The 27,621-nt window shown below is 38.7% G+C and overlaps 1 protein-coding gene across 1 annotated transcript in view; it reads left to right on the top strand.

The window, feature by feature from the left end:
* LOC108263744 (serine/threonine-protein kinase 32C) overlaps positions 1–27,621 on the top strand; it is a 100,662-nt gene that overhangs the window by 34,338 nt on the left and 38,703 nt on the right. Inside the window, exon 3 of the mRNA XM_017464842.3 lies at positions 24,253–24,404. Within this exon, the coding sequence (XP_017320331.1) occupies positions 24,253–24,404 (152 nt within the window). The remainder of the gene's footprint in view (positions 1–24,252; positions 24,405–27,621) is intronic.

The raw sequence follows: 27,621 nt of genomic DNA, 5'->3' as shown, positions 1-27,621 counted from the left end.
AGTGTAAAACGATCCAAGATGCACACAGATCATTACCAACACTGTAGAAATGGCAGAATACGAAGTTGTAAAATTAATCCAACAGTGAATTTATGATCGTTTCAGCATTGACTATGTGATTACCACAGCACTGAGTAAACGCTCAAGTCAAGAGCGATGATGAGGCTCCTGTTTGTTAATTGTCATGACTGACATTTACCTCAGGAAATGAGAGTGTGTGTGGATGATTATCAATGTGATTGCTTGTTTTCCATCATACATTTATAATCTTTGATAAAGGGTCACTAAAGTTGTTTTTGCATTTATAGATTAGGTTACAAATGTAGAGGTAGACGGGGCGCTTGGCTGATCTAGCAGGCAATCTGAGGAGATCAGAGTTATTGAGGGCTCCAAATCTAGTTTTAAATGCAATTATAATGAATTGTGATCATCTGTGAAGGTTATTCGCCATTTTTAAAAGGAAATTGAAATTATTATTAAAGCTGCAAGCAGAATTTTCAAGCACTCAGACATCCTGAGCCACACATTCACAGACACTCTACAGTTGTTGCCTAAGCAATCACGGGAAAGCAGAGCCATAACTTTATGCAAAGGGATTCAAGAGTGATTTGTAGTTTCACTCATGATGTGTATGTTTTGACCATGGACAGTGGTGTAATTCTCTGACTGTAGGAGGAAAGGTCTTGATGAACTAATCGGTAGCAGGCTGGCATTGCTGTTGCAGCTGTCACTACTGATTTGACCTGTGGTCATGATTGCTCTGAACTGAACATTTTCTTTCTTCTTGCAATTTAAAAACATCTAAGGTATTTATATTTTTTCTTACCAGTCTGGACCTTTTGACAAAATCCAAGATGGTTGAGAGGAAGTGAATATCAGATGTTGGTGTGTGTTCACTTCAGGGAATTATAGTTAAAAAGAACTGTTAATTTAGCACAAATTCTTCAAATGATATAATGAAAAAAATGAAAGTTGTTACAGTTCTTGACCACAAAGTGGCACAGTCATGAACCTTTTTGGGTACATTCAGGGCATGGTCATACAATAGATGCATTACTGAGATATACCCTCAGATCCTGTTTTTTTGAGGTTTTTTTTGCATTTGCCAGCATGTTACAGGAAAATGGTATATCAAAATTCCTTTGAGAAATTTTGTTCAGACAGGTCTCACGATGATGTGAGCCAAATTCGGTGGTGATTGGACAAAATCTGGAGGAAAGCTAGCAAAATGGCAGGTAGATGTTAGCATTTTCAGCATGTTATTGTAACTTCTGAATAGTAGGTTCTGCTGGCATGAAGTTTGCTGCATAGCCACAGGTCATTGTCCTGAAGATGCCTGCCAAGTTTTGTGTTAAAGTCATTGCTGAGATATGGTACAGCCTCACTTCCTGTTTGGTTGATTCACTGTCAGATTCATTGGCCCATTACAGGCAAACTGTTTGGAATATTCAAAATTCTTTTGACGATTTTTGTGACGCAAACTCTGAAGATGGTGTGTGCCAAATTTGGTGACGATTGGACAAAATTTGTCGGAGGAATATCGAAAAAACAGTTTTTGACAAAATCCAAGATGGCAGAAAATTAGGCAGAAATTGATGTCATAGGGTGCACTGAACTCATCTCGAGCCAGGGAATCCAGGGATGCCTTTTATATTTTGGACACACAGTTCAAAAGTCATGACCATAAATGTACAACCAAATCAGGCCCAAATTTGACCCGATGGTGGCGCTAGCGTGTTGGCAGCACTTGGCCCAAACTTGGTCAGAATGACCAAAACCTCCCCAATCAGTGTGCCAAATTTCACAACCTTTTACCAGACGGTTCGATGGGCTGCCATAGACAACCTAGTCAGAAGAAGAAGAAGGCTGCTGGATGGGCGGGACTTCTAAATAAGAATACTTATTTAGTAAAAAAGTACTTCCAAGTAGGTATAAAGCTAGAGTTGATACCAAAAGTTTGTATACATCGAGGCTAAAGATATTCTTACTCAATTTTTCACAACTCCAATTCATGTTACTGTACATTTCAATAAGGGTATCTAGTTTATTTTCAAAATAATAATAATTAGATTTATTTCAGATTTCCAGTAGGGCAAAAAGTTTTCATTCACTTTGTTAATATTCTGTGGCATTGCCTTTTAATCGCTTGAAATTACAACCCCAATTAGAAAAATAAGTTGGGATGCTGTGTAAAATGTAAATAAAAACAGAATGCAATGATTTGTAAATCTCATAAACCCATATGTTATTCACAATAGAGCATAGAAAATGACTGTGAATGACTAAAAAAAAAAAAAAAAAAAACCTAAATTAAAGCTTTGGAGTGGCCTAGTCAAAGTCGTGACTTGAACCAATTGAGATGCTGTGGAAGGACCTTAAACGGGCAGACTGATCTCCGGTTATCGGAAGCAGTTGGTTGCAGTTATTGCTGCTAAAGGTGGCACAACCAGCATTTAAGTTTAAGGGGCAATTTGTTTTTCACATTGGTGATGTGTGTTGGATACCTTTTTGTGCTTCAGTAAAATAAATAAATAAATAAATAAATAAATAACTGTATCGTGTGTTTACTCAGGTTGCCTTTGTTTTGTGTTGTATTAAAAATATTTAGTATGGCATACACAAAAACAGAAGAAATCCGATATTAATACTTTTTCACAGCACTGTAGAGGATATTTTGTAGAAAGTTACATTTTGCTTTAAAAAAGTGTTCATTTCCCCTATGTATGGAGACTTTTGGGACACCCTTAATCCTTCTTCCTCATGATGCCATCCATTTTCTGAAGTGTGCCAGTTCATTAACCAGCATAACACCCCCACAACATGATGCTGCCACCTACACGCTTCACAGTTGGAATGGATTAAAAGCGTCATCCTTTTTCCTCCATACATTATGTTCATTTAAATTAAAATAAAATCCATAAATAGTAGTTGCTTTTAGCCAGTGTGTTGGTGTCTATTTTTTAATGCAGTTTTGGAGATAATCAGACTTTAAAATGCTTGTGATTGAGATGTGCCCAAAATAGAAACACATTTCAGTTTGGAAAACCTGTACTTCTCCAAACTTTATATAGTGGAAAATGTACAAAATTTCACCATGTGAAGGGCTTTGCCAGACCACCACACAAACTTGTCCGAGTCACCCAGAATCAGCAACTTGTGATAGGGAGGTGACCAGAGTGACTTGGAGATACCTACATCTTTTATCCCTGGGTATGATTCATCATGAAATGTGCCTGGTTGAGTGGAACAGTCCACAGAAGATCCAGAGTGCTGTGACTCAGACAGTAGTTGTACTGATGTGGAGCTAGACAAAGGAGGCAGGGCTTGTGGAGGAAAGTCTGGACAGTGACCATGAAAACCTTGTTCTACAATAGCACAATTTATTTTACACTCACGGTTGTATGACATATTTGTCCAACCATTTGGACATGAGTGTTTGCATATTTATGCTTATTGTGGATGTAGCAGAGTGTTACATAATTCATAATGTCCTTGATGAGGAAGGTTTGTTGGGCCAGGAGAGGAGGAATGCTCAGGTTTTCCTTTCACAAAACATATAAATGACAGTATATTACTGTTGAATATATTGACTAGTATTTCTATTCCATTTACTTTCTATTTTCTGATACTGTTTAAACAGAAATGTACATGATAACATTTAAGATATATAGAAATATATGCAATCTACACCAGAGTGTGTAAGTTCCCCCGTGTGTGTGTGTGTGTGTGTGTGTGTGTGTGTGTGTGTGTGTGTGTGCAATCATATATTTACACTTACTGTATACACTTTGTGTGTGTGTGTGTGTGTGTGTGTGTGTGTGTGTGTGTGTGTGTGTGTGTACACAGCAGTGCAGGTTGCCATGTTTGCCTGTGGTGATAAAAGGGGTCCTCTCAGCATGTGAGGTATGTTTTAGCATCCCTCCCCCTGCTCATGCTTCCTCTTCTCTCCCCACCACTCAGCAATCACCCACAGCCCATTACTCACCAGTGGGTGTATTTCTGCACCCTGCTGTGATGTATGGGACATGGTGTATTCCTGCTGTGGATTCCACAGCCATGGCTCATCTGTGTTCCTCCATTGAGAAGTAAACTGGGCAGATAACACTGCTATTCTGTCAGTTATGGCAGTTAAATGTCTTTTTAAGTACACATGACAGTAGTGAATGAGTCATCTGTCCTTTGAAACATCTCTGAGAAACCAGCGTGAGCTCACCGTGATGCAGTGGAAAGATCTGTCTCTGAACGGCAATTCTACACAGACTAGCCACTTTAATAGGAAAACCTGTACCAATACCCACTCGTGTAATTATCCAATCAGCAAATCATGCAAATACAGGTCAAGAGGTTCAGTTAATGGACAGTTGTAGATTGGAAAAAGAGCAGTAATGTTTTTCCAATCCTCAATAGGCCAGTTGTGGGGAACCTGTGTCATCTATAGCCTCTGATTCCTGTTTTTGTTTCTGACTGGTGTGGAACTCATTCTGGTCCTCTGCTGTTGTAGCCTGTCTGCTTCAAGCTGCAACATGTTGTATGCTTTGAGATGGCATTCTGCTCACCATGGTTGTAAGGAGTCAATATTTGAGTTACCATAGTCTTCCTGTCAGCTCAAACCAGTCTGGACATTCCACCTGCTCACTGAGAACTGCTGCTCACTGGATATTTTTTGTTTTTCACACCATTATATGTTAACTGTATAGATTGTTGTGCATGAAATTCTCAGTAGATCAGCAGTGTTTGAAATACTCAAACCAATCTTTCTGGTACCAACAACCACGGCAATGTCAATGACTGATATCACTGTGTAAACATTAACTGAAGCTCTTCACCTGTATCATATGTATTGTGCTGCAGCCACTCAATTGGCTGATTGGATAATTGTTTGAATGAGCAGGTGTTCAGGTATTCCTAATAAAGTGGAGGTGAGTGTACCTGCATATGTAAATTGTTGAAGAAAAAGAAGTGGTTTATAAAGGATTATGGGTACTACATTATGTTCAGAAATCTGAATCGACTACCAAGAGCTATGAAAATGCTAATAATTTGTATTTTATAGTTGCAATCAAAATTGTTCAACCCCAATTGCAAATCAGGTTTATTGTCAAAATTGAATTGAATTGAAATAGTTCAACACAATGAATGCTTCAAGTGGTTTCCCCAAATTCAACTGAAAATGCAACTTATAATGATTTCTCCAGTCTCAAAATTATTCAACCCCTTCATGGCAAGCATCTTTAGTACTTAGTAGAGGATGCTTTTGCTGTTATGACCTGCTGCAAACAAGATGCATAGCCAGACACCAGCTTCTGGCGGCGTTCCTGTGGAATCTTGGTCCATTCCTCATGAGCAATGGCCTTCAGTTCAGTAATATTCTTTGGTTTGCGTGCTGCAACCGCTTTCTTCAAATCCCACCAGAGATTTTCTATGGGCTTCAAGTCAGGTGACTGTGATAGCCCTGTAGAATCTTCCAGGACTTATTCTGCAACCAAGTCTTGAGGTATGCTTGGGATCATTTGACCAATTTGACCGGTTTCCTTTTAAAATGATATTGTGCACACATATATAAATGCCCAAAATCCTACCGATTTGTCTTTGGGGAATGTTGTTCTCAAAGTGTTGGATTATTCTCTGACGCATCTGTTGGCAGATTGGTGAGCCTCGACCCATCTTTGCTCTTGAAGGACTAGGTCTTTTTTGGAGGCTCCTTATATACTATGATTAGACGATTACCTCACCTGTTTCACATCACCTTCTTATTTCAACTTGTTACATCACTATTTGTCCTAAATTGCCCCTGTCCCTACTTTTTTCTAACGTGTTGCATGCATCAATTTCAAAATAAACGTTTATCTTCAAAAAAAATGATGCAGTTGATTAGGTGAGACATCAAATACCTTGTTTTTATACTTTTAATTTTTTAAATACAAGTCAAAGTATGTTTCCAAATCACTCGTTTTTATTAGCATTTTCCATACTGTCCCAACTTTTTCGGAATTGGGACAGGCAAGATGGGAGTGTGCTTTAAAACTAGTTGCATGTGGATTTTATGCATTCGTAGCATTACGCAAATACTTCACTGGATCAGCTCGAAATGTGTCAGATGCTGTCAGATTTTGACAGGACTGCAGAGATGTACAGAGTTTATAACCGATAATGGACATTATTAAAAATAATAGATGAAAGCAAGCAATCTAAAACATCCGGCTAAAAAATCAAAGTGAAATTACCAGGCAGCATTCAGAAACTGAAAGAGTTATCAGTAACAGTGTCAGCACCAAGGGAAAATCCAAGTAGCAATAATTGGAGAAAACAGATCAAAAGTCATAACACAGGAAATCAATAGTAGCCAAATGCTTTAGAATTGCAGGCTGAAGGAAGTAAACAAGACATAGCAGTAAACAACCAAACTGAAAGGTATTCAGTTTGAAGAGGTGATTAATAAATAAGGTGCAGGTACATGTGAGTAATAAGATGCTGAACATGAGTTGGTTGGCTGGGGTGGTGGGGATGGTAGTCTGCAATGGATTCTAGGAGATTGTGTTCTTGGAGGATGTGACAGATCCAATCTGATTTGGGCCTTATTTAATATCAGAATGATAATAATATTATGCAGACAAATCGTGGCTATGGATTCAAATTTCAGAAAATTTGGCATTCTGATTTAGGGTTGTCCATCCAGCCATCAATCTGTGTCTGTTTGAGATTATTGTTAGTGCGATATCTCAAGAACTAGTGGTTGAATGTTTTAGCCCTTCTATGGAATTATTGTAACCAGCAGATGAATAGATTAGATTTTGGAATTGGGGTCAAGGTGACAGTAATGTTAAAGCTCTGAAACAGTCCACCCCCCCCCCCCCCCCCCCCCCAAAAGCTTCCTTCCTGTTTGTCAGAAGAGTATAGAACTATTACTTAAACATTCATATTCAAGAACTCAAAGTCCATTTTCTGGCTATCTACAATTTTTTAGGTCAAGGTCACAGCAGGGTCAATTGTCTGAAATAAAAAAGTTTTCAATCGTTTCCTTTCTGTTTCAAGTCTATTTAAGGGTATTTCATGCATACAAATTACTAACAAGAAGGAGTACAGTTTTTGGAGGTGGAGGCATCCCCATCAACAGCATTGACTTTGAGTTCTACTTGTTTTCATTTAAGCCTACTACATCTCCTTTGGCATTTTCAACTGGCTCTAGGAGCAGCCCAGTCTTTTGATCTCTGTCTCCAGGGCTCAGCGCCGGGTCATACTCTTTTCTGATTTACTTGGGGATTTGAAATGAGGATGTGCTGAGTGACATTTGTGGTAGGCTTGTGAAGCATATGGCGATCCAGCACCTTCTTTTGGTTTCTTCCTCTACTGGAAGCTCCTCCTTAGACAAGTGTTGATGATTGTAGTAGACACCATTGTCTAGCACACATAAGGTCCACAGATTAAGACTGTTTTGGGCTTCAGTTGTGGATACAACAGAAACGCATTCACTGATCATCAGGAGATCATGAGGTTGAATCCTGATGACAAAGCCATTTGTGGCCAGGAGAGAAAAATTGGATAGGATTCTGAGTTGGAGGGTTGGTGTTTTTCTTATCTGTCAGTCTCATCTCTCAGTCGGAATGACACTAGCCAATCATGAATATCTGTGAGATCTATTAGAGGGCAGTTAGCACTTTCCTCCAAGTGTATAGCTGAGTAATAGTTCAAAAAGTTGCAGTGGTTTCACTTGTCTCAGAGGAAGCACATGCTAGCTTTCATCCTGCTCAGTTGATACTTGATGCAGGATAAGGGAGAACTAGCTAGTGAGTGGGAAGTGGCAAATTACCAAATTAGGCAGGAAAATTGGGGGTGGGGGTGGATGGCTGATTTGACATTGGTGTTGAACAATCTTACCTTGGTGCAGTGAGTCTGTTCCTTGGCGTCCCAGATGTTCCTTAGTCGCAGGAAGGCTTTCTTACTTTGCCAATTCTTGACATCGACATCTGTGCCTCCTGGCTTGTTAATGACACTGCTTCTCAGACAAGCCCAGAATAAAAATTTCCTAAGACCTAGTATTATACACATGCAATACCATTAGATTTTGCACACAATATAAGAAAGATCTGAGATCATTTTATACTCATATTTCAGACATGTCAATGATGGGTTAGAGATGAGAGATCATCCTCAGAGATCCTGATCACATAAGCACTTTTCCCCCATGTTTTAATAAATTCATACCAGAAAAGATTAGCTGTTTTTTTTTTTTTTTTTTTTTTTTTTTTAGTCAGAGACATCTAATCGAACCGTCGAGAATTGCAAAAAGTGCGCTGTCAATTAGGAGCAAGTGATTGTGCTGAAGTACCCCTGGAGAAATGTGTTGCTCTATGCCCACAGGCAAGATGGAGGTCTACAACTGTCTCTGTTTGGTAGATGGATAACAGGCTGACCTAGTTTTTTTGAGCATTATGAATGTGATGGATATATAAGCCTTTGTTATGGTTGGTAAAACTCTCACATGAACGTATATACCGAATATTACATTTCTCATCTCTCATTTAGCTTTCTGTATATCTGTAGGATCTGTAAACCAATTAAACCAACCAATTTTTTAATGCAGAAAAAATCTGTTTCACACAACACACCACTGTGAAGTTACATAACGCATAAAAGATTCAGTAGTGACAGGTGGATGATACATTGTGTAAATAATAGGCATGTTAGAAATATTTATAATAGCATAGTGTTTGAGTTCTTTTCAGAGATGTCTTCGGTCAAACAATGAAAAATATGGCAGCCTAGGAAAATGCTTTCAGAAATCCGCACCTTTTTTTTCTCATTTATATGCTATTTCTTTTCTTAGAGTAAGTTTATTAGTTGTTCTTTTTAAGTCACTTGGCTGGAGATGTTGAAAATTTCACATTGATAATAATATGTGTGTGTGTGTGTGTGTATTTTGGGGTTGATGCCATGCCGCACTGCTTTGCAAAAAGCATCTGAGACCTAAAACACTTTAATTTCTACTGCCTGTCGCTGAAGATATAGAGAGGGCTGCTGAGGAAAAAGACAAATTAAATCAGAGGAAATTATTTCTCTTTGCAGCTGACAAGCACATTGGGGTTTTGAAAAGTTAAATTAACTCATATGGGATTCTCATAATTTCCTGTATCCTTTCAACTGTGGCATGTGTGTGTGTGTGTGTGTGTGTGTGTGTGTGTGTGTGTGTATGTCTATCTGTCTTTAAAGAATTCAAGAATGATTTATTTTTACTGTCTTACTATGTGGTTATTATTATTTGAGACTCTTTAAAAATGAGTTACATCTTACTTATAAAGTTTACCCCTTGAAATTATTATAATTATCTGAATTATCTGGATTTTTGCAGAAATGGTCCATAAAATGTAATGTAACTTTTATTTGTAATAATAAATAAATAGAGAAAAAAATATAGAAATATAGAAATGTTTGGTATATTTATTTGAACGTTTGAGGTAAATTATTGAAAAATTAATGTTTATTATCTACTGGAACATCAGTCAGATGCTTTCTGTAGCTTTCTTCAGTTCATATATTTTTTGGATATTTTGTTTCAATTATCTCCTTTATTATTTTATGACTGAAATCAGGGCTTTTTGACTGAAATCAATTTTTGTTTGTGCATTTGTTTCCGCCACTCTGCTGTTGATCTAGTTTTAGTCTAATTGTAAACCACAGCTATACACCTTCCTGTAAAAGCTCCTGAAAAATCTTCAAATACACTGGGCCTTTGATGAGTATTAGCCATCCAGTCCCTGAGGCAGCAAAGCAGCTCTACTCCACTATACCCCTACCTCCAGGCTTCACAGCTGGAATTTAGAGCCTGTCTCATAAAGCAGAGGGTTTTTTTTAACCAGCTAACTTACTGCTTAGTCTCATCTAACCCTGGATTTTCTGTCTCACAAAAAGTGAACTTTTTATGAGTGAACTTGGACTTCATGCCTAATCTGTTCTGAAGCAGAGTAAGTTGAGGACGAGCCACTGGACAAAGCAGCTGTCAAAAAGGTGACGTTTATTCATTGAAATACCAAATCTAGCTTCTTCAGTGCACTCTGACTCTGATCCTTAAGATCACAAAACGTGAAAAGATAATGTCACATTACAAGGGTATTTACAGATAAACGAAATAAATCCTTTGGCTTTCCACAATGATATTTTCTATCATTTACATTTACAGCATTTGGCAGACGCCCAATCCAGAACGACTTTGAAGTCTCTATCAATAATCAATATTAATATATCCCGATACTGGTTCACTTGATCACGGACTAAGAATACCATCAGTCTTAAAATTCTGTTGTGAGGTAATATAATAAGAAAATACTAATTCTTTTTAATGAAAAGTGCTCATTTAAGTGCTTTTGGAAGATTTAGGTCTTCAAACATCATTGTGATATTGAATTTCAGCAAAGTGAATGTAGAGCAGCCTTTAAAAATTTTCTGGCACACGAAGACGTGATTTAATTGATTTTGTTGTCTGGGAATGTCCTGTACTCAACCACTAGTTAACTTTTAACTTCCATTTCGCTTACAATTACATAACATCTAAAACTCTAAACCACATATTACCTTTTTACATGAAACTGTTACAAAAATATCAATCTGTGAAACCAAAAAGGATTTTTTGTGATCAGTGATTTATTCGATTTCCAGGATAGGCTTTCTGAAAACGAATTCATAAATGAATGCATGATTCTGTTGTGGTAACCTTAAATGAACTAAACTAAGGAAAATGCCTGCACATCCTTTACTGTTATCCCTAGTTTCTTTGTCACTTGTATAAGGATTGTACATACTGCTTTTGCACTGGTATTAGTAAGACACTCTGACACTGAATTTCTAACTTATTTAATCTGTTTGCCTGTGTGTGACCTGATTGACACCCTCTTCTGTGTAATGTCATGGCAAAACCTGCACCTGAACCGAGTGGAAATTACTCTCTATTCAAGGGACCATTCTCATAGAATTTCTCACACTTTTCAGCTGACCTTAATTATTTATCTATTATATTTAGTGAAGATGAACGTCTTTATTTATTATCATGGATAACATGCTGAACAAATGAACAAATGTTTCACACAACTATAATTAAATTAAAATCTCAGTTTACTTCATGTTAATGTGGCCTGATTTGCCTTGTAATTCCACCTCATTATTTCTGTTTATTAGCACCTGCTAAGTAATGAAAATGAGCAATGTCTTCAAACAGGAAGAAGTCTGGGTAAAAAGTAATGCCCAGTTGTCTTCATATCACATTTTTCTACACTACTTCGTGTAGGTTACAACTATAAATAAAATATACAGTCAGTTCATATTGATGTGGTCTGAACTCAACTTAAAGGAATGTATTGCTGCACATCCATACATTGTCAAGTTCCCATATCAAGTGTTTTGTTTCTTCACAGCTCCTCTGACATGGTTGCCCAAACTCAGCAGTTCCTTGACCCAGAAAAGAAATTCTATCGTTTTCTGACTCTAACACGGCACAATAGCCTTATTTCACCAAGCCGGTCCGTCCCACAAGGACCGCAATGTGACAACAATGAATAGTGCTGCTAAATATAGCAGAACTGAGGGGATAAAGAAGGCTCAAAAAAGCCAGCAGGCCCGCCAAACACTGCAGGCCACTCATTCATAACCATGACCAGTATGCTTTGAAGCATAATGTGAAAGTACATCCAGTAACTGCCACACTTAGGTTAATCAGAATGTGTGTTCTTGTTCTCTAATGTTGTGCTATAATAGGAACTGAGACAGACATGTTGATCATAGTCACAGTTAGTAAGCTGCTCATCTATTTCAGTTTTCTTGTATTACAGCAATGAAAATCAAGAAAATCTCACCAAACAGGCTACACAGATACTTGTCCAGGCTCTTGTCATCTCAAAACTACTGCAACGCACTACTCTCGGGCCTCCCAGCCAGCTCCATCAAACCCCTTCAAATGATTCAGAATGCAGCAGCACGCCTCGTCTTCAACCAGCCAAAAAGAACCCATGTCACACCCGTCTTCATCTCGCTCCACTGGCTTCCTGTAGCCACCCGCATCAAATTCAAGGCCTTGATGCTCACGTACAAGACCTTGTCTGGAACAGCACGCCCTTACCTCAACTCTCTCCTTCAGGCTTACGTTCCCTCATGCAATCTGTGATCGGTTAACCACCAACGTTTAGTGGTGCCTACTCAACATGGCTCACGGTCCCTTTCCAGAACCTTCAAACTAACTGTTCCTCAGTGGTGGAATGAACTTCCAACATCAATCCGGACGGCAGAATCTGTCACTATTTTTTTTTTTAAAATATAGACCCACCTCCATGAGCACTTAACTAACCCCTAAAATGCCAACCCCCACATTATTTTTAAAAAAAATAAAAATTAAATTACTCTGGCTCTTACACCTCTACTCTATGCAATTTGCTTCTCTAGAACTCAATTAAAAATCGTGTACAGTAGCACTAGTTGTATTGTTCTCCGCTTGGTATATCGCTTTGCTTGTATTTCCTCATTTGTAAGTCACTCTGGATAAAAGCGTCTGCTAAATGAATAAACTTAATTTGTAAATGTAGTTAAATAGGATTTGTCGTAAAGTTGTAGCATTCATGTAAGTACTGAATAAGAAGCCCGCTACATAATTAAAGAGATGTAGGATTTTCTTCTAGTAAAATAATACATTAATACAATAATACATAATACACAAGTGCTGGGCTTACCCCATGGGCATAGGCACCATTATACATAGTGGGGATGTAGGGGGACATGTCCTCCCCCACTTCAAAATCTAGGTTTTGTCCCCCCCCCCACTTTTTCTTGATCTCAAATTTTATTTTGCATTGCCTGCCTGTCTCTGAAGATTTCTGAGTTGGAGAGTCTCCAAATGAATCCATTCCACAACGTTTAGAAACATAATTCAATAAAAAAAATACTAACTTTCACTATAATAAACACAAGGGTCAGACTCAAGTAGCTAGGGCTCACTGAACTGTTTGCCTGTTGCCAAGCTTGACGAGAGCAAAGTGTCTGTCATTGCAAGGTAACAAGCAAAACCTGGTATGGATTTTCAGAGAGGTGGCTACTTTTACGTAATGAAAGCAGAATGGATTCATTTGGAGATGACTCGAATATTCCCTGACCATCCGTGGGGAAAAAACGTGTCCTGAGGTGAGGGCAGTTACGACACAGCTTTCAGACACTCTTGACCACACTATCGTATAGATGAAAGATCTACCACTTTGTACTTGAGGAAGGACATCATAGCGATTTCAGCCCATGAAATTGCTGATTGTTTGCTGGTTTTGATTGACAATTGAAATAATTATTTAACCTATGAAACTATCAAGCATGCATACATTTGCAAGCTAGCTAGCACACCAAAATTGTGTGTATGTGCCACTGCTACGTGTCCATAAACAATTTAATGGTCAAAATGTTCACACAGAGATGAGTATCCTTCAATATTTTAAGAGGACAGAGGAGGATGAACAGCAGGTCATAGGAGTAGAAAAGACTGAGGAGGATGCACTTGTAAGTTGTATGGATAGCTAGCAGTTAGCTAGCCAGTTCACGTCACATGGTGTTGGATGTTTGGGATGGGGGCGCCATCGTGTTGTTGCTGAGTTGGAGCTATTAGTTGGAGACTATGTGTTTTCATTTTCTTTCGATCCTGGAAAACATCCTTTATTAAATAAAGTATAATATGCAGTTTATGTTATGTAATAGGGTTTTGTTCTAGCCGTCTCTCTGACTGTGCACCCGAGTCTGTATAATCTCTCCTCCCCAGTCTGAGTATTCTCAATCTTCCGTCACTGCAAATACCCTCTTACAACCACACTAATTAGTACGTTCTGTTCCCAAAAGTCATTAGAAATAAGCATTTAAGTACTTTATTGGTAAAAATATCTTTTTAGATGTGATGTGCATCTGTGGAAAAAGTAAGTACACCCTTGGCCTCAGAAGCTAGAATTGCTCCTTTTAACAGAAATAATTTCTTGTGTGCGTTTTGCATAATTGTCCAACAGGCTTGCTGGAATTTTTGACCACTATTCCGTGCAATATTCTTTCAGTTACAAGATGTTTGAGGGGTTTCTTGCACGTACTGCCCGTTTCAAATCCCCCACAAAATTTCAATGGGATTCAAATCCGGGCTTTGACTAGGACATTCCATAACCCTCCATTTCTTCCTTTTGAGCCATTCCGTGGTGGCTTTGCTAGTGTGCTTAGGATCATTATCCTGTTGAAAGGTTCACTTTCCGTTCAACGTCCAGACAGATGGCCTCGTATTATCTTCAAGCACTCTTTGATATGATGCAGAATTCATAGTTGAATCAATGAATGCAAGCTGTCCAGTCCCTGAGGCAGTGAAGCAGCCCCAAATCATAACATTTCCACCACTGTGCTTCACGGTATGAAGTGTTTCTCCTGAAAAACTGTCTTTGGTATGTGCCAAACATGTCTACGGTTACTGCGGCCAAACAACTCTATCATTGATTCATCTGTCCAGAGCACATTATTCCAAACGGCCTGGTCTTTGCCTGTATGCTCATTGACAAACTGTAGTCTTGCTTTAATGTTCTTTTTAGACAGCAAAGGCTTTTTCCTGGCACGTCTCCCATGCAGGTCAAATTTGTGCAATCTCTTTCTGACTGTAGAAGCCTGCACTTTGACACAAACAGTTGCAAGACATACTAGCAGATCCTGTGACGGAATTTTGGGGTTCTTGGAGACTTGTTTTTGCATCAGATGGTCTGTTCTTGGGCGGAATTTGCGGGGGAAGCCAGTCCTGGACTAATTGGCAGTCGTTTGAAATCTGTGCCATTTGTAGATTATTTTCTTTACAGTGGAATGATGCATTTCCAATAATTTAGAGATCTTTTTAAATCCCTTGCCAGACATCCACAACCTTTTTTCTGAAGGCCTTACAGAACTCTTTAGATCTTGGCATTATGACACCACACACCTCAATAACAAAGGGAACACCAGATAATAGTTATGAGAGGGGTATAAATAAGACAGGTTCCACTTGTACTCCCTAAGCAAGTTCTAAATCATCTTGTACACCTGATTTTAATTTTAAGGTGTGATAAATGTAGGGGTGTACTTGCTTTTTCCATGTGACTGATTTGGGTTTTTAATTAATTTATTTTTTTGGAAATTTAAATTGTGAAAATTACTACAAAATGTCAATTTTATGAATTTTGTGTGTCATTTGATAGAGCGCATCGCCTTTATTAATAGGCACTGTTTCAAAGAGGATCAAGTGTTTGCTTGTTCCAAATATGTCAAAACAGCCAACAATTTCCATGGGGTGTACTTATATTATATATAAGCTATATAAATAATTATATATAAGCAAAATCCAGCACTCTTCATTATGTTTTTTGTCTGAAAAGTGTCTCTTACCACTTAATATGCGTAATAGGCACTTAATATAATTTTGTGCTGGAAAACTAGTGTTTGGGAATCTAAAATGTTTACTGACTCGATAATGTAGAAGTCATAAAATAAAAATCTATAACAAAGTTTGTACTAAAAATCAGGGTGCCTAAGACTTTTGCTCAGTACTGTATATATTTATATATTTTCACGATTTACATTTATATATTCAGAGTTATAACTTTATATTCAGGATTTATATATACTTATTCTGATTTCATATAATTATTTTTTGTTTGGCCTTTCATATATAATTATTTCCTGTTTGATATATATACACACACATAGGGAGCCTATGCACATGATTGTTTATCATCTTTTATTAATACTTAATATTTGCAAATAATCTATTTTCATAGTAAAACATATACTGGTAATATGTTTAACATTCAAAACTGCTATTTCTTATTCTTTATATACAGTAGATTATGTATATAGTTAATTATTCATTTGATATTTATGCCTTTTTTTCTCTATTTCAATGTCCATAATGTCCATAAATCTAACATCAATATGTACATAAAACATTTAGTTGCCAAAGGTGAGTGTGAGGAAGAGATAGGATGAGAGTGAGAAGGAAAGTGAGAGAAAGATGGAGTGGATGTGTTGAATTGAACGGTGTAATGCATCATGCCTGTCACAACAGATAAATAAAATGGTTCTTGTTTGGTTGTCTCTAAGTTTCACAGAGAGGTTGGACAGGTCTGGATGTGTGCTGCTCATTATATATAAACAGAAGCGCTGCCTGCTTATTTGCAGGACTTTTGTGACATGTCTGAAGTGATTAAGATTGCATTTGTCTTGTATTTTGGCCTTCTTGGGATTCTTGTCTGTATTCACTAATATATTTATTAGGTGTGGATTCCATGCTGGATCACGTATGCCTGTTAGCATTCAGTGTAGGGACTGTGTGGCGTATTGTGCGTTTAAAAAAATATATGAATATGGAATAAAGCTCTAAATGTGAGGAAGGATAATTGAGCTTCTCTGTTGATTGGAAATGAATTCCCATGGGAAAGGCTTGTTATGATGTTTACTTCCTTCATCTCAGGCAGCCACATGGGTACTCACTATAAATATATCATTTAGCATGCAGGAGAGTCTTGCCCATGGCCAGGATGATGATGTGATGCATCGATCAGCCAAAGCTTTCAGGTCTGCTGTCTTCTTTGGAGAAGATAAGCAGGTTTTGCACCTGGTGGCCTCAGATTACGGTTGTTTTCCATGTGTCTATCACATACATGTGTATCACATACACAATGGCATTCTTGTGTTTGGAGTTCATGTGCAGTCTGTTGACTGGTTGGTAGTCATTGGCGCTGTTTGTCAGAACGCCATCATTAGTGTCCCTGCGGTGTGTGAACTGGCAAACTCCTTTGTATCCAATCAGCTGAGCAACAGGACCTAACCCTCTTTTCAAACAGCTGGCTCTTTAACATCCTATTTAAACTGTGATTGGGGCTGAAAAGCAGGTGTTCGTAATGATTGTTTACCAGTGGAATAAATCCAAAATGCGCCCTAAGGTTTTGCACGATGCTCCATTCATTAGCATTTTGGACCATTTGGATTAAATTCCTTTCTATTTGGCGTCCTTTATCTCAAGAAGTGGCTTACTGTGCATCCATCTGCTTGAGAGAGGAACAGACCCAAACTACAGAAACTTGACTGATAAAAAAAACTATTACTTTGACATTACTGCTAGCACTATGATTGATCCGAATTAAACATGGCTGCCCTCAATCGTATGTCCATGCCTTTCTCTAGTGACAGCAAGTGTGATTATATTGATTTTGATGCCATTGGTGGCCAAAAAGCATTTGGAAACTTCTGGCAAGCACACAGGCTACCTGGAAATTTCCTAGAATCCGTGAGAAATACACTCTCATTATCCAGACGCAGGGTTCAGAGTAAATCCAATAATGTTCTGCATCCTCCTTTAGACATCATTTTTATCCTCCAATTTTGTCTGTAAATGGATGATGAGATCATTTCACAGAGCCCTGCTACCTGTTTCATGTCCAATGCTGCGTTGTGGCTCATAGGGAAGGAGTTTATCTGTGTTACAGGAGATGAAAATGCCACCCTGAGACATTGTTTTTGTCAGAGTTGACTGGGCCGAATTTCCTAAGAGATTGCTAGATCACTGCTGGGCTAAGCAAGGGCTCAAATGGTGAATCGTTTTAACCCATTTTATAGCCTTCCACTTGCTGCTACTGCTTGGTAGATTAATGTAGCTCAAGCCTCACTGCATGATAGATTAACATACTGTATCAGTTATCCCCAAACATCCTGCTGGCGAGCTTTCCCACGAAGCCTTTTGTGCTGCATCTGGTCCAACTAATTACTTCAAATGACCTTGATCAACTGGAACGAAGATATTGGATGTATTAGCTGTACCAAATGTATGTAAATGTATTATTGTTGGCACTAAAAGTACATCTGGGTAGAAATGCTTCTACACAGTGGATCATTTTAATTGGCCTGTGCTCTGAACCAATTTTGAGAAGATTGTAGCCATTGCGAGTAGCGTTAAAAGTGAATCATTTTTGTTTTAACGTGCTCATTTTCTGTGCGGCTCCACTCATCCTTCTCCTGAATGGACCGGGTCCTGATGACACCCGAACTTCTGTAATCACAAAGCACTGCAGATCCAAAACCCGTTTTCTATGCTTGTAATCATGACATGAAGAAAAACGCTGACACCAGACTAGCTCCTAGATGTACTCAGAGATACAGTGTGAATGTCTGAGTGGGTCTCTGAGCTCTGCAGCACAGAGGAAAGTGGGTCTCATCAGGAGTGCAGAACTGAGCATCTGATTGCTCTCCCTCCTGCTGGACTGCAGACTTCCTGTGTGCCAGGACCAAAAATGCCTGGAAATATGAAATGCAATAATCTGAGGTTAATTAACTCCGGACTCTGCAGTGTAACCCTCTGTAGGAGGACAATGATGGGTTGTAGGAGAAGAGATGGATGGACAGAGTCAAATCAAAGAAGAGGCAGGGAGATAATAGCGAGATCAGTTAAATAGGAGAGAGGAGAAGGAATGTTTCAAAAGAAAACTGAGAGAGAATGCAAAAAAAGAATGAGCTGATGAAAAGAAAGAATGAGAAGGCTGTAATAAAACTTTGACATAATGCATTATTTCATCTGTTTGGATCAAACATCGGTAGCAAAACATCCCAGATTGAGCATGTCTAAGAGACATGGTCTCAGTCCACTTACTAGCAATCCATTGCAGTTTGATGGAAATGAGAAAATAATGCAACCCTAATTCGATCCAACTACAGGAAGTGAAATGGAGTTTTGAAATAACTGATGTTTGTAGCTTCTGTGTTAAAAATTATTATTATTATTTTTTTTAGAATCTTTCCATTCCAATCCTCCTGACACATTCGTGCATCCACTGTTGCCTTATTTTTTGCAGATTTGAGAAGTAAACGTGACAGAATATGTCAAACAATGAAAGAACTAAATGGAAAAAAAAGAACCTCCATGAACATGGAGTTGTCGGTATACTCAAAATAGACTCGGTGCATGTCTTTTTAGAACAGTCTGGTTTTGAGAGAGCTGTGAGCCGAGCAGACTTCAGAACATCACAGTGTTTCCGGATCGGTTTTGCACTGGACTACTTTTAAACTGCTGTCATGGAGAAATTTTGTATTTCTGATGCTGCAGCATTACAATGTTTTGCATGATATACCTTTTAAATATTAAAATGTGATATTGCAATCATAGCCATGCTGTTAGACTTTAGAAAACAGTGTATAGGGTGTGGAAAGGACATATTCGGAGTGCTGGGCGTGTTTTGGGCTGATTTTTAAAATAGGCATGGCAGCCTTGTCAAAATGAACATACAGTATAAACAAAAACAGCAGCGTTGGCAGTGAATGTAGCAGAGAGACAAAAATCATCAAATCTTCCCTTAAATGTGTTCCTGCTTCTACAGCTTCAAGCAAGAGCGTAAACAGTAGACAGACCCATATATTTAGACCAATCACAGATGGCAGAGGTATAGGAACAAATGTTGTAGTGGAACTGTAACCACCACTTTTTTCTTGCTCGAGATGTCTGTTTGTGTCAGAACGTCTTTTTTCCGTTTGAAGTATACCAGCAGAAGGACAGGGTAGTGCAGTGGCGGTCCTGAAGTAACGGAACAGAGAGGTAGATATGATAACCAAAAAGAAAGGCTACGAACTGGATTAGAGAACGTAAGACAGGGAGAAAACACATTTGTCAGTGACTGTGCTAGTCTGTTTCTGCTAGATGAGAAAGTGGAAAAAGGCAATTAGCTAGTTTGATTTTGTTGTTACTAATAGATTTCCTGCTGTCACTCTTGCTCAGATGCAGGGAAGAGGCCATCTGGCTAACCTTAATGAAGAGACTTAAGCTATCACCACCAATCAAGTCTCTATCTCTCTTCCAGTCTCTCTTCATCTTTCTCTGAATCAGGGCTGATGTACAGCGTATGTGGGTTTATTCCTCATGGGGAAGCTTCTGGCTCGATAGTGTTTACCTTCTATTAAAGGACTGCTCCTGTATTTCTTTTTCCGGCTTAATTTCTATTCTCTGTTTGGTATGTCTGATTACCAGAGAGAGTTGAATTCGGAGTGTGTTTTGAGTAAACCTGTTTCCCATTATTATCTCAGTACCTGGAAATGCTGAAAAGAAAAAGTGTAGTGTCGTAAATCTGGTCTGTGGTAATCATACATGCACTACAATTGCAGTGTACAGATTACGTTTAAAAAAAAAAGACTGGTATCCCTTTAAATGTAAAGATTTAAAACATTTGCATTTGTTTGGATTGATTGCCATTCTGTACTGAGCCTGCAAGCAGTGCTTAAAATAATTTCTAACATCTGTGCGCTTTCCCTACTCTGTACCTGTCTTTGTCTCTTGAGTTCCCAGCCAGATCTCTAGCCAAGCAGCCACAGACTAGTGTGAAATATAATAGTGTGGATCATCTGCCACAGTACAGAAGCAGGCAGCTCTGAGATATGGTTTCTTGTGGATTCACTGTGGAAGGATTTGATCTTTCACACAAAAACTCTTCAGCTGACAGACCACAGGGGATGCTCTATCTGCTAGATTAGAGAGCGAGAGAGAGAGAGAGTGTCTTAGATTGGCACTTAGGGGAGAGAATGCTCGGCTGCAAGGCATTTGAAAACAATTCAGTGATGGCAAGGAAACAGCAATGAAACAAACCGTTGAAGTTTCCTCTGAAGAGCAGGAGTGCTAGTTTACAGTAGATCATTAAACCCGGTCTTTCGAGGTCGGTTTAGTTTAAACTTGCTAGACTTCAGCTGGTAATAAATTCCAAAGATTTACAGATACTGCATTTACAGCTCTTATGGTCAGTATTATATAACTGCAAGACAGTGCTTTCTGTTGTTTCTGTGCCAGAGAGATGACCCAATAACAACTTACTGTTAACGGTGCTGCTAAGCAGAAGTTGTTTATTTCACATTTCCCTGTTTTTGCCTGCACCACTGAAGTGCTAGAATATGAATAACTCTATGGGGATGATGCTGCTGCAACACACATGGCCTTTCCACGATCAAAGTTCATTTATAACCTCTATCCTAACCTCTGTGCTCTGATTTAAAGATGGAGGACAGGCAAACCAAGCAGCAGATGTATTAAACTGGGTATATCTGCAGGCTTAGTTAAGCCTTGACATACTTTTTAAAATCTTTTTTTTTTTCTTACAAATTCACATCAGATGTGGCACAACAGCACTTTTCATTTTAATCCAGAAAGCTAACGCTCAAATGTACAACTGTGACAACAAAACCTGGGCGATAGGGAGAGATGGAATTGGGCCAGCTGTAATTACAGCACAGCTCAATTAAATCAGGACATGAGACAGTGGGACAGTGAATTAACAGCCTGTTCTTGTATGTTCTAGTTATCCATGAGTATGACTACAGTATAAACACTGTTCCATTCATGTTACATTATCATGACATTTTTGTATAATACAGTACCCTCCACTAATATTGGCACCTTTGGTAAATATGAGCAAAGAAAGCTAAAAAAAATTGTGTTTATTGTTGAACCTTTTGATCTTTTGTTCAAAACATTCACAAAAATACTGTGCTCTCATGGATATCAAACAATTGCAAACAAAACACAGGTCCAAAACCATAGGAATTAATGTGGGGTTGCTCACCCCCTTTGCTGCTCTAATAGGCTCTACTTTTCTGCAAAGTCTTTCCACTAGATTTTGGAGTGTAGCTGTGCGGATTTGTGCTCGTTCAGCAGCAAGAGCATTACTGAGGATTGAGCACTGATGTTGGTCAAGAAGTCTTGGTGCATAGTTGGCATTCCAGTTCATCCTGAAGATTCTCATTTGGGTTGACGGCTCTATGCGGGTCACTCAAATTTTTCCACACTGACATGGGCAAACCATGTCTTTATGGACCATGCTTTGTGAACAGGGGCATTGTCATGATTGAACAGGTTTGGGCCTTTTAGTTCCAGTGAAGAGAAAGCATGATGTTACAGCATACAAGGACATTCTATAAAATTGTGTGCTTCCAAATTTCTGGGAAGAGTTTGAGGAAGACCCACATATGGGTGTGATGGTCAGCTGTCCACATACCATATTGTGTAGCACAATTAGCTTGTGTATGCAAACACTGGTATGGGACTAGCAGTTTACTAATGATTAATTCAGTCAGTAACTGGTCAAAGTTGCAATGAATCTGCAGTGCATCCCTGGATGGGTCAGCAGCGCATTGCACCATACGTTCACATCTTGGGGCAATTTAGCACAGCCAATCCACCTACCAACATGTTTTTTGAGTGGTGTGAGGAAACCGGAGAACCCGGAGGAATCCCACCAGGAGAACATTGTGAAACTAAACACAAACGTTAACCCGAGATCCAGGTCAAACCAGAGACCCTGTAGCTGTGAAGCAGCAACACTACCTGTCAAGATTGTGCTGCAAAACACAGGGGATTACACGAACAAGGAGATTAAAAGGATCTTTTTCTTTAATGTGCTTTACATTTTAGTCTCAGATGATCCAGGGGAAACATCTGGCATCACCAGGGAGCCTGTCAGAATCCCAGAGCTGAACAGCTTGTTCTGACAGAGCAATGCGTGTTCTTCAGCTCATGATCATCCTCCAATGAGCGGAATGCTAGTGTAGTTAGTGCTGTATAGTCATGAAATGAACAAGGTGAAGAAGACACTACGCAGGTCAGTTATGTGTGATAAGTCAGAAAAATGGCCAAATTTAACCAGTGATGTGCACATAGTGAGATACTCATGATTATTAGGAAAGATTATTATATGATGGATAAAATAGTGCAAAATGATAGCAATACCTACAGTAAGGAATAGTTTAGAATAGTGCATTGTCTGGGGATGAGGTGGGGAGCGGAGGGGCTGTGTATGCTTTGGGTCCCCACAAATTAAGTGGATAACTGGATGACTTAAGGATGAAAAATCAGTCTAAAAATACCACTCAAAGAAAAATGTATTCAAGGAATTTCTCTAACAAAGCAGTTTTAATTATGCATAGGGGGAAAAGGAAAAATGAAAAAGTAATAACAGCCAAATAACTTAACACTTAATATTCCCTTTGTGAAAAATACATCTCACAAAGTAGCACATGACATTCGATGAGTGCAGCATAGCCTCTTTTTTCCTCCCACTTTTTCATGGCAAGGATAGGCCATATTTATATACCCCCCTATTCCATTGCATTATAATCTGACAGGGTGACCTTAACTGTTAAACAGTTTAAGCCTCATGATCAAGATGTTAAGCCTCAGCCTTTCATGAACATACTGAATGTCATCTATCAAAACATTTGAAACTTCTCTTTTTAGACCAAAAATGTGCACAAATTCCACATTAACCATAGACATTGATCAATCAGAATTAATAATAATAATAATATCATCAGACATATAATTCAAGAGAGAGCAATTCAGGAACAAATCTCAGTATGGTTCATTATGGATCATTGTGTGCTCATTAGTGCCCTTTGAATTGCTAGTGTTTCATGGTTTCTCATGTAGAGGAATATCACACACAAGATTTTATCATTTTATATTGTACACAAAACCGCTACACTTGTGGGTGGGTTACATTTCACACTTACAAAAAGTGGATAACATTACAGGCAGATCTTTTTTTTTTTTTTTGTATTTGTTGTATAATGACCTATTTGGCACAAAAGAAGTGACACTTCTGAAAGAGAAAAATACACAGCTGAAGCTCTAGCAACTCTGTTTTGTAGGATTATGTGAGCCTGCACAGTGGACAGATACAGTGAAGGGAATAAGTATTGGATGCGTCAACATTTTTTTCAGTAAATATATTTCCAATGAGGTTATTCACATGAAATTTTCACCAGACATCAGTATTAACTCAAGAAATCTAGAAATATAAAGAATTCATCACATTATGTGTAATAAAGTGGAATGATACAGGAAAAAAGTATTGAACACGCTAAGAAAAAGCAGTTCTCCAAGGCAAGGTAAGGGAAGGAACCAGCTGAAATCCGTAAGTAATTACACCCCCAATATTATATTTCTGAATTTCTTGAGTTAATACTGATGTCTGATGAAAATTTCATGTGAATCGAATTAATTGTAAATATATTTACTGGAAAAAAAGGTTGACGCGTCCAAAACTTACTTCCCCCCACTGTATCCATAAACTATTTCTCCCTTAAAGCAGGTTGTGCTTAAATTCTTAAGAAAAAGAAAGTTTCTGAAGAAAATGTCATCTTTAACAGTTCATGTCTAGGTGCGTCTTTGTAAACTATCTCACTCTGTGCATGTATTTGTGTGTTTGTTCTCCTCTGCAGGTGTGTATTGTGCAGAAGCGTGACACAGAGAAGATGTACGCCATGAAGTACATGAACAAACAGCAGTGCATAGAGCGAGATGAGGTCCGAAACGTCTTTAGAGAGCTAGAGATCCTACAGGACATTGAACATGTTTTTTTAGTCAACCTCTGGTGACTATCCTGTGTTTTTTCACTTCTTTTATGTATTCTGCATGCAGAATGATGATTCTATGTGTACGCTGTCTGCATAAGTGCTTTCTAAAGTGTCTTGTAACATATGCATGGTTATAGCAATTATGTCTCATTTTCTCTCGCTCTCATCCATTAGCTCTCCTGCTAGTGCATATTTTGCTACTAAGGCATAAGGCGTTCTTTCTGTCTGAATTCTAACTTATATCTTAGAACTTTTTGGTGCAATGTAGAAATTCACAGCCTTTCTGTTCTTGAGTGTTTGCAGCTTGCAGCGTGAGGTAAACAGTCTGTATTTACATTCAGGAAGGCATCTCTTGATTGCAGATTTTGATAATGATACGCCTACCTCCTCCGGAGTAGTATTGATTTGACTAGATGTTGTGGAGGGGTTTTTCTTCACCAAGGAAAGAATTCTGTGAGCATCCACTTTAGCTGTCTTCCATGGTCTTCCAGGCCTTTTGGTGTTGCTGAGCTAACCAGTGCATTCCTTCTTTTTAAGAATGTACCAAGTTGTTGATTTGGCCACTCTTATAGTTTCTTTGATCTCATCAATAGGTCTGTTTTGTTTTTTCAGTCTAATGATGGCCTCCTTCACTTGCATCGACACTTCTTTGGACCGCATATTGAGAGTTCCTATGAACAGCTACCAAATGTAAATTCAACACTTGGAATCAACTCCAGACCTTTTAATCTCATTAATTTGTCATGAAATAATGAGGAAACAGGCCACACCTGGCTATCAAACTGCTTAGCAGTTAGTTGTCCAGTCACTTTAGAAAATGGAGGGAGTCTGTAAAAAAAAAAAAAAAAAAAGGCTTAATTCCTAAACGGTTAATGCAATATTTTTGTTAAACCGCTTGAGTTAAAGCTGAAAGTCTACACTTCAAAGCTTGCTTGCTTCATTTCAAATCCATAGTGGTGGTGTACAGAGGGAATATGAAATAATATATATTTCAAAAATTATACACACACCCTCACACACACACTCAGCTGGTGAGCTGGTGTCTGGCCGTGTAGCTCATTTGCAGCAGGTCATAACAGCAAAAGGATCCTTTACTAAGTACTAAAGATGCTTGCCATGAAGGGGTTGAATCATTTTGAAACTGGAGAAATCATTATAAGTTGCATTTTCAGTTGAATTTGGGGAAACCATTTGAAGCATTCGACATGTTGAACTATTTCAATTGCTTTTGTTTGATTTGTTCATCGCAAACAGCTGAAAGTCTGTACATTTTGACAATAAACCTGATTTGCAATAGGGGTTGAATAATTTTGATTGCAACTGTGTGTGTGTGTGTATATATATATATATATATATATATATATATATATATATATATATATATATATATACAAATACATACATACACACACACACACACACACACACATACACATATACACACAGGTGTGCCTGAAATAGTGCATGCAAAAAAAAAAATCATTAATATTATACTATCCACCTTCAAGACTCTGTAAATCTGAGCATGGCAGCTGCGGGGAAGTTTCCATCTGTCTGCATGTGTTTGTTTGAGCGGCACACATTTCAGTCATTCCCCCCTCTCTGTTTAGAATGCCGCCCCGTTCTCGCAAACCATATGGATGGACCTGGCTGATTGGCACTGCAAACCCATCAGCGTTGGCGCACAGACACAGCTGTTAGACAGACAGACATTTCTGTAATCAAACGTCCACCTGTCTTTCCTCTCTTACTAGACACGAGGAAGCATTTACGCTAGCTGCATGACTGACCACCTTCCAACTGCCTCCTGCTCAAACCACAGCTGTTCCTGCTGTCAGAGAAATTCAGAAAGAGTTACCGAAACATAACTAACTTTCTGAACAGCCTTATAGACCTGGCAGTCTGTTTGTTCCTGGCATCCTGTCAGGTTCTAGGTTCTTCTTTTTCAGGGTGTATTAATCATGCTAGCCTCATTGTGTACCTGCAGCACAGCTTGGTTAGGGGACAGTGTTGTGTTGTGTTACTTTCTCTTCCCTTGTGGTTTTGGAAAGTGTTATGAGTGTTATACACTGCATCCTTATAATGCCTAGCTGTGTCTAAGGAGAGCATTATGCTCAGCTCTGCATGTGTGTATTGAAGAAGGAACTGAAGTTTAAGGAGGTTTTGACAGTGCAAGTGCGACTGATGGGAAAATGCTGCCCCTTCCCCCCACCTCTGTCTCATTGCATTGCCTTAGGAATTAAGCTCTTCTTATGGCAATTCTGGTAGGAAAACACTGCTTTCTTAATGACCTTTTTTATCAATCATCTCTCCCACAGACCTGGTAGCTTTTCCCACTCAGATGAACAGACTAAACCTTGGCTCTAGATCATTGTACATTATATCCTGCAGTATACACAGCCTATAAACCTTTACTAAGAACAGTAAATATATATATATATATATATATATATATATATATATATATATATATATATATATATATATATATATATATATATATATATGGGGACATAAAATGTAGCTTTAGTCTATGCAACAATGATTTACATGGGATTCCATCTTACATTCTTACTGCAGTTCTTCCAAGTAGTCTGCGTAATGATTAGGATCAAAGGGTGAAATGGAATGGAGGAAACAGTAGAAATGAGTGTGACAAAGCAGTAGAAATGAGAGTGTGTGAAAGCAGTAGAACTGAGCATGTGTGAAAGCAGTAGAAGTGAGCGTGTGAAAGCAGTAGAAGTGAGAGTGTGTGAAGGCAGTAGAAGTGAGAGTGTGTGAAGGCAGTAGAAATGAGAGTGTGTGAAGGCAGTAGAAGTGAGAGTGTGTGGAAGCAGTAGAAGTGAGCGTGTGAAAGCAGTAGAAGTGAGAGTGTGGAAGCAGTTGAAGTGAGAGAGTGTGGAAGCAGTCGAAATGAGCGTGTGAAAGCAGTAGAAGTAAGTGTGTGTGAAAGCACTAGAATTGAGAGTGTGTGAAAGCAGTAGAAGTGAGCGTGTGTGAAGGCAGTAGAAGTGAGAGTGTGAAGGCAGTAGAAGTGAGAGTGTGAAGGCAGTAGAAGTGAGAGTGTGGAAGCAGTAGAAGTGAGTGTGTGTGTGAAGGCAGTAGAAGTGAGAGTGTGAAGGCAGTAGAAGTGAGCGTGTGTGAAGGCAGTAGAAGTGAGAGTGTGAAGGCAGTAGAAGTGAGTGTGTGAAGGCAGTAGAAGTGAGTGTGTGAAGGCAGTAGAAGTGAGTGTGT

This window comes from Ictalurus punctatus, chromosome 3 (assembly GCF_001660625.3).
Source record: "Ictalurus punctatus breed USDA103 chromosome 3, Coco_2.0, whole genome shotgun sequence".
Taxonomy (NCBI): domain Eukaryota; kingdom Metazoa; phylum Chordata; class Actinopteri; order Siluriformes; family Ictaluridae; genus Ictalurus; species Ictalurus punctatus.
Note: the sequence above shows the minus strand (reverse complement) of the source record. Positions and strands in the feature narration are given on the sequence as shown.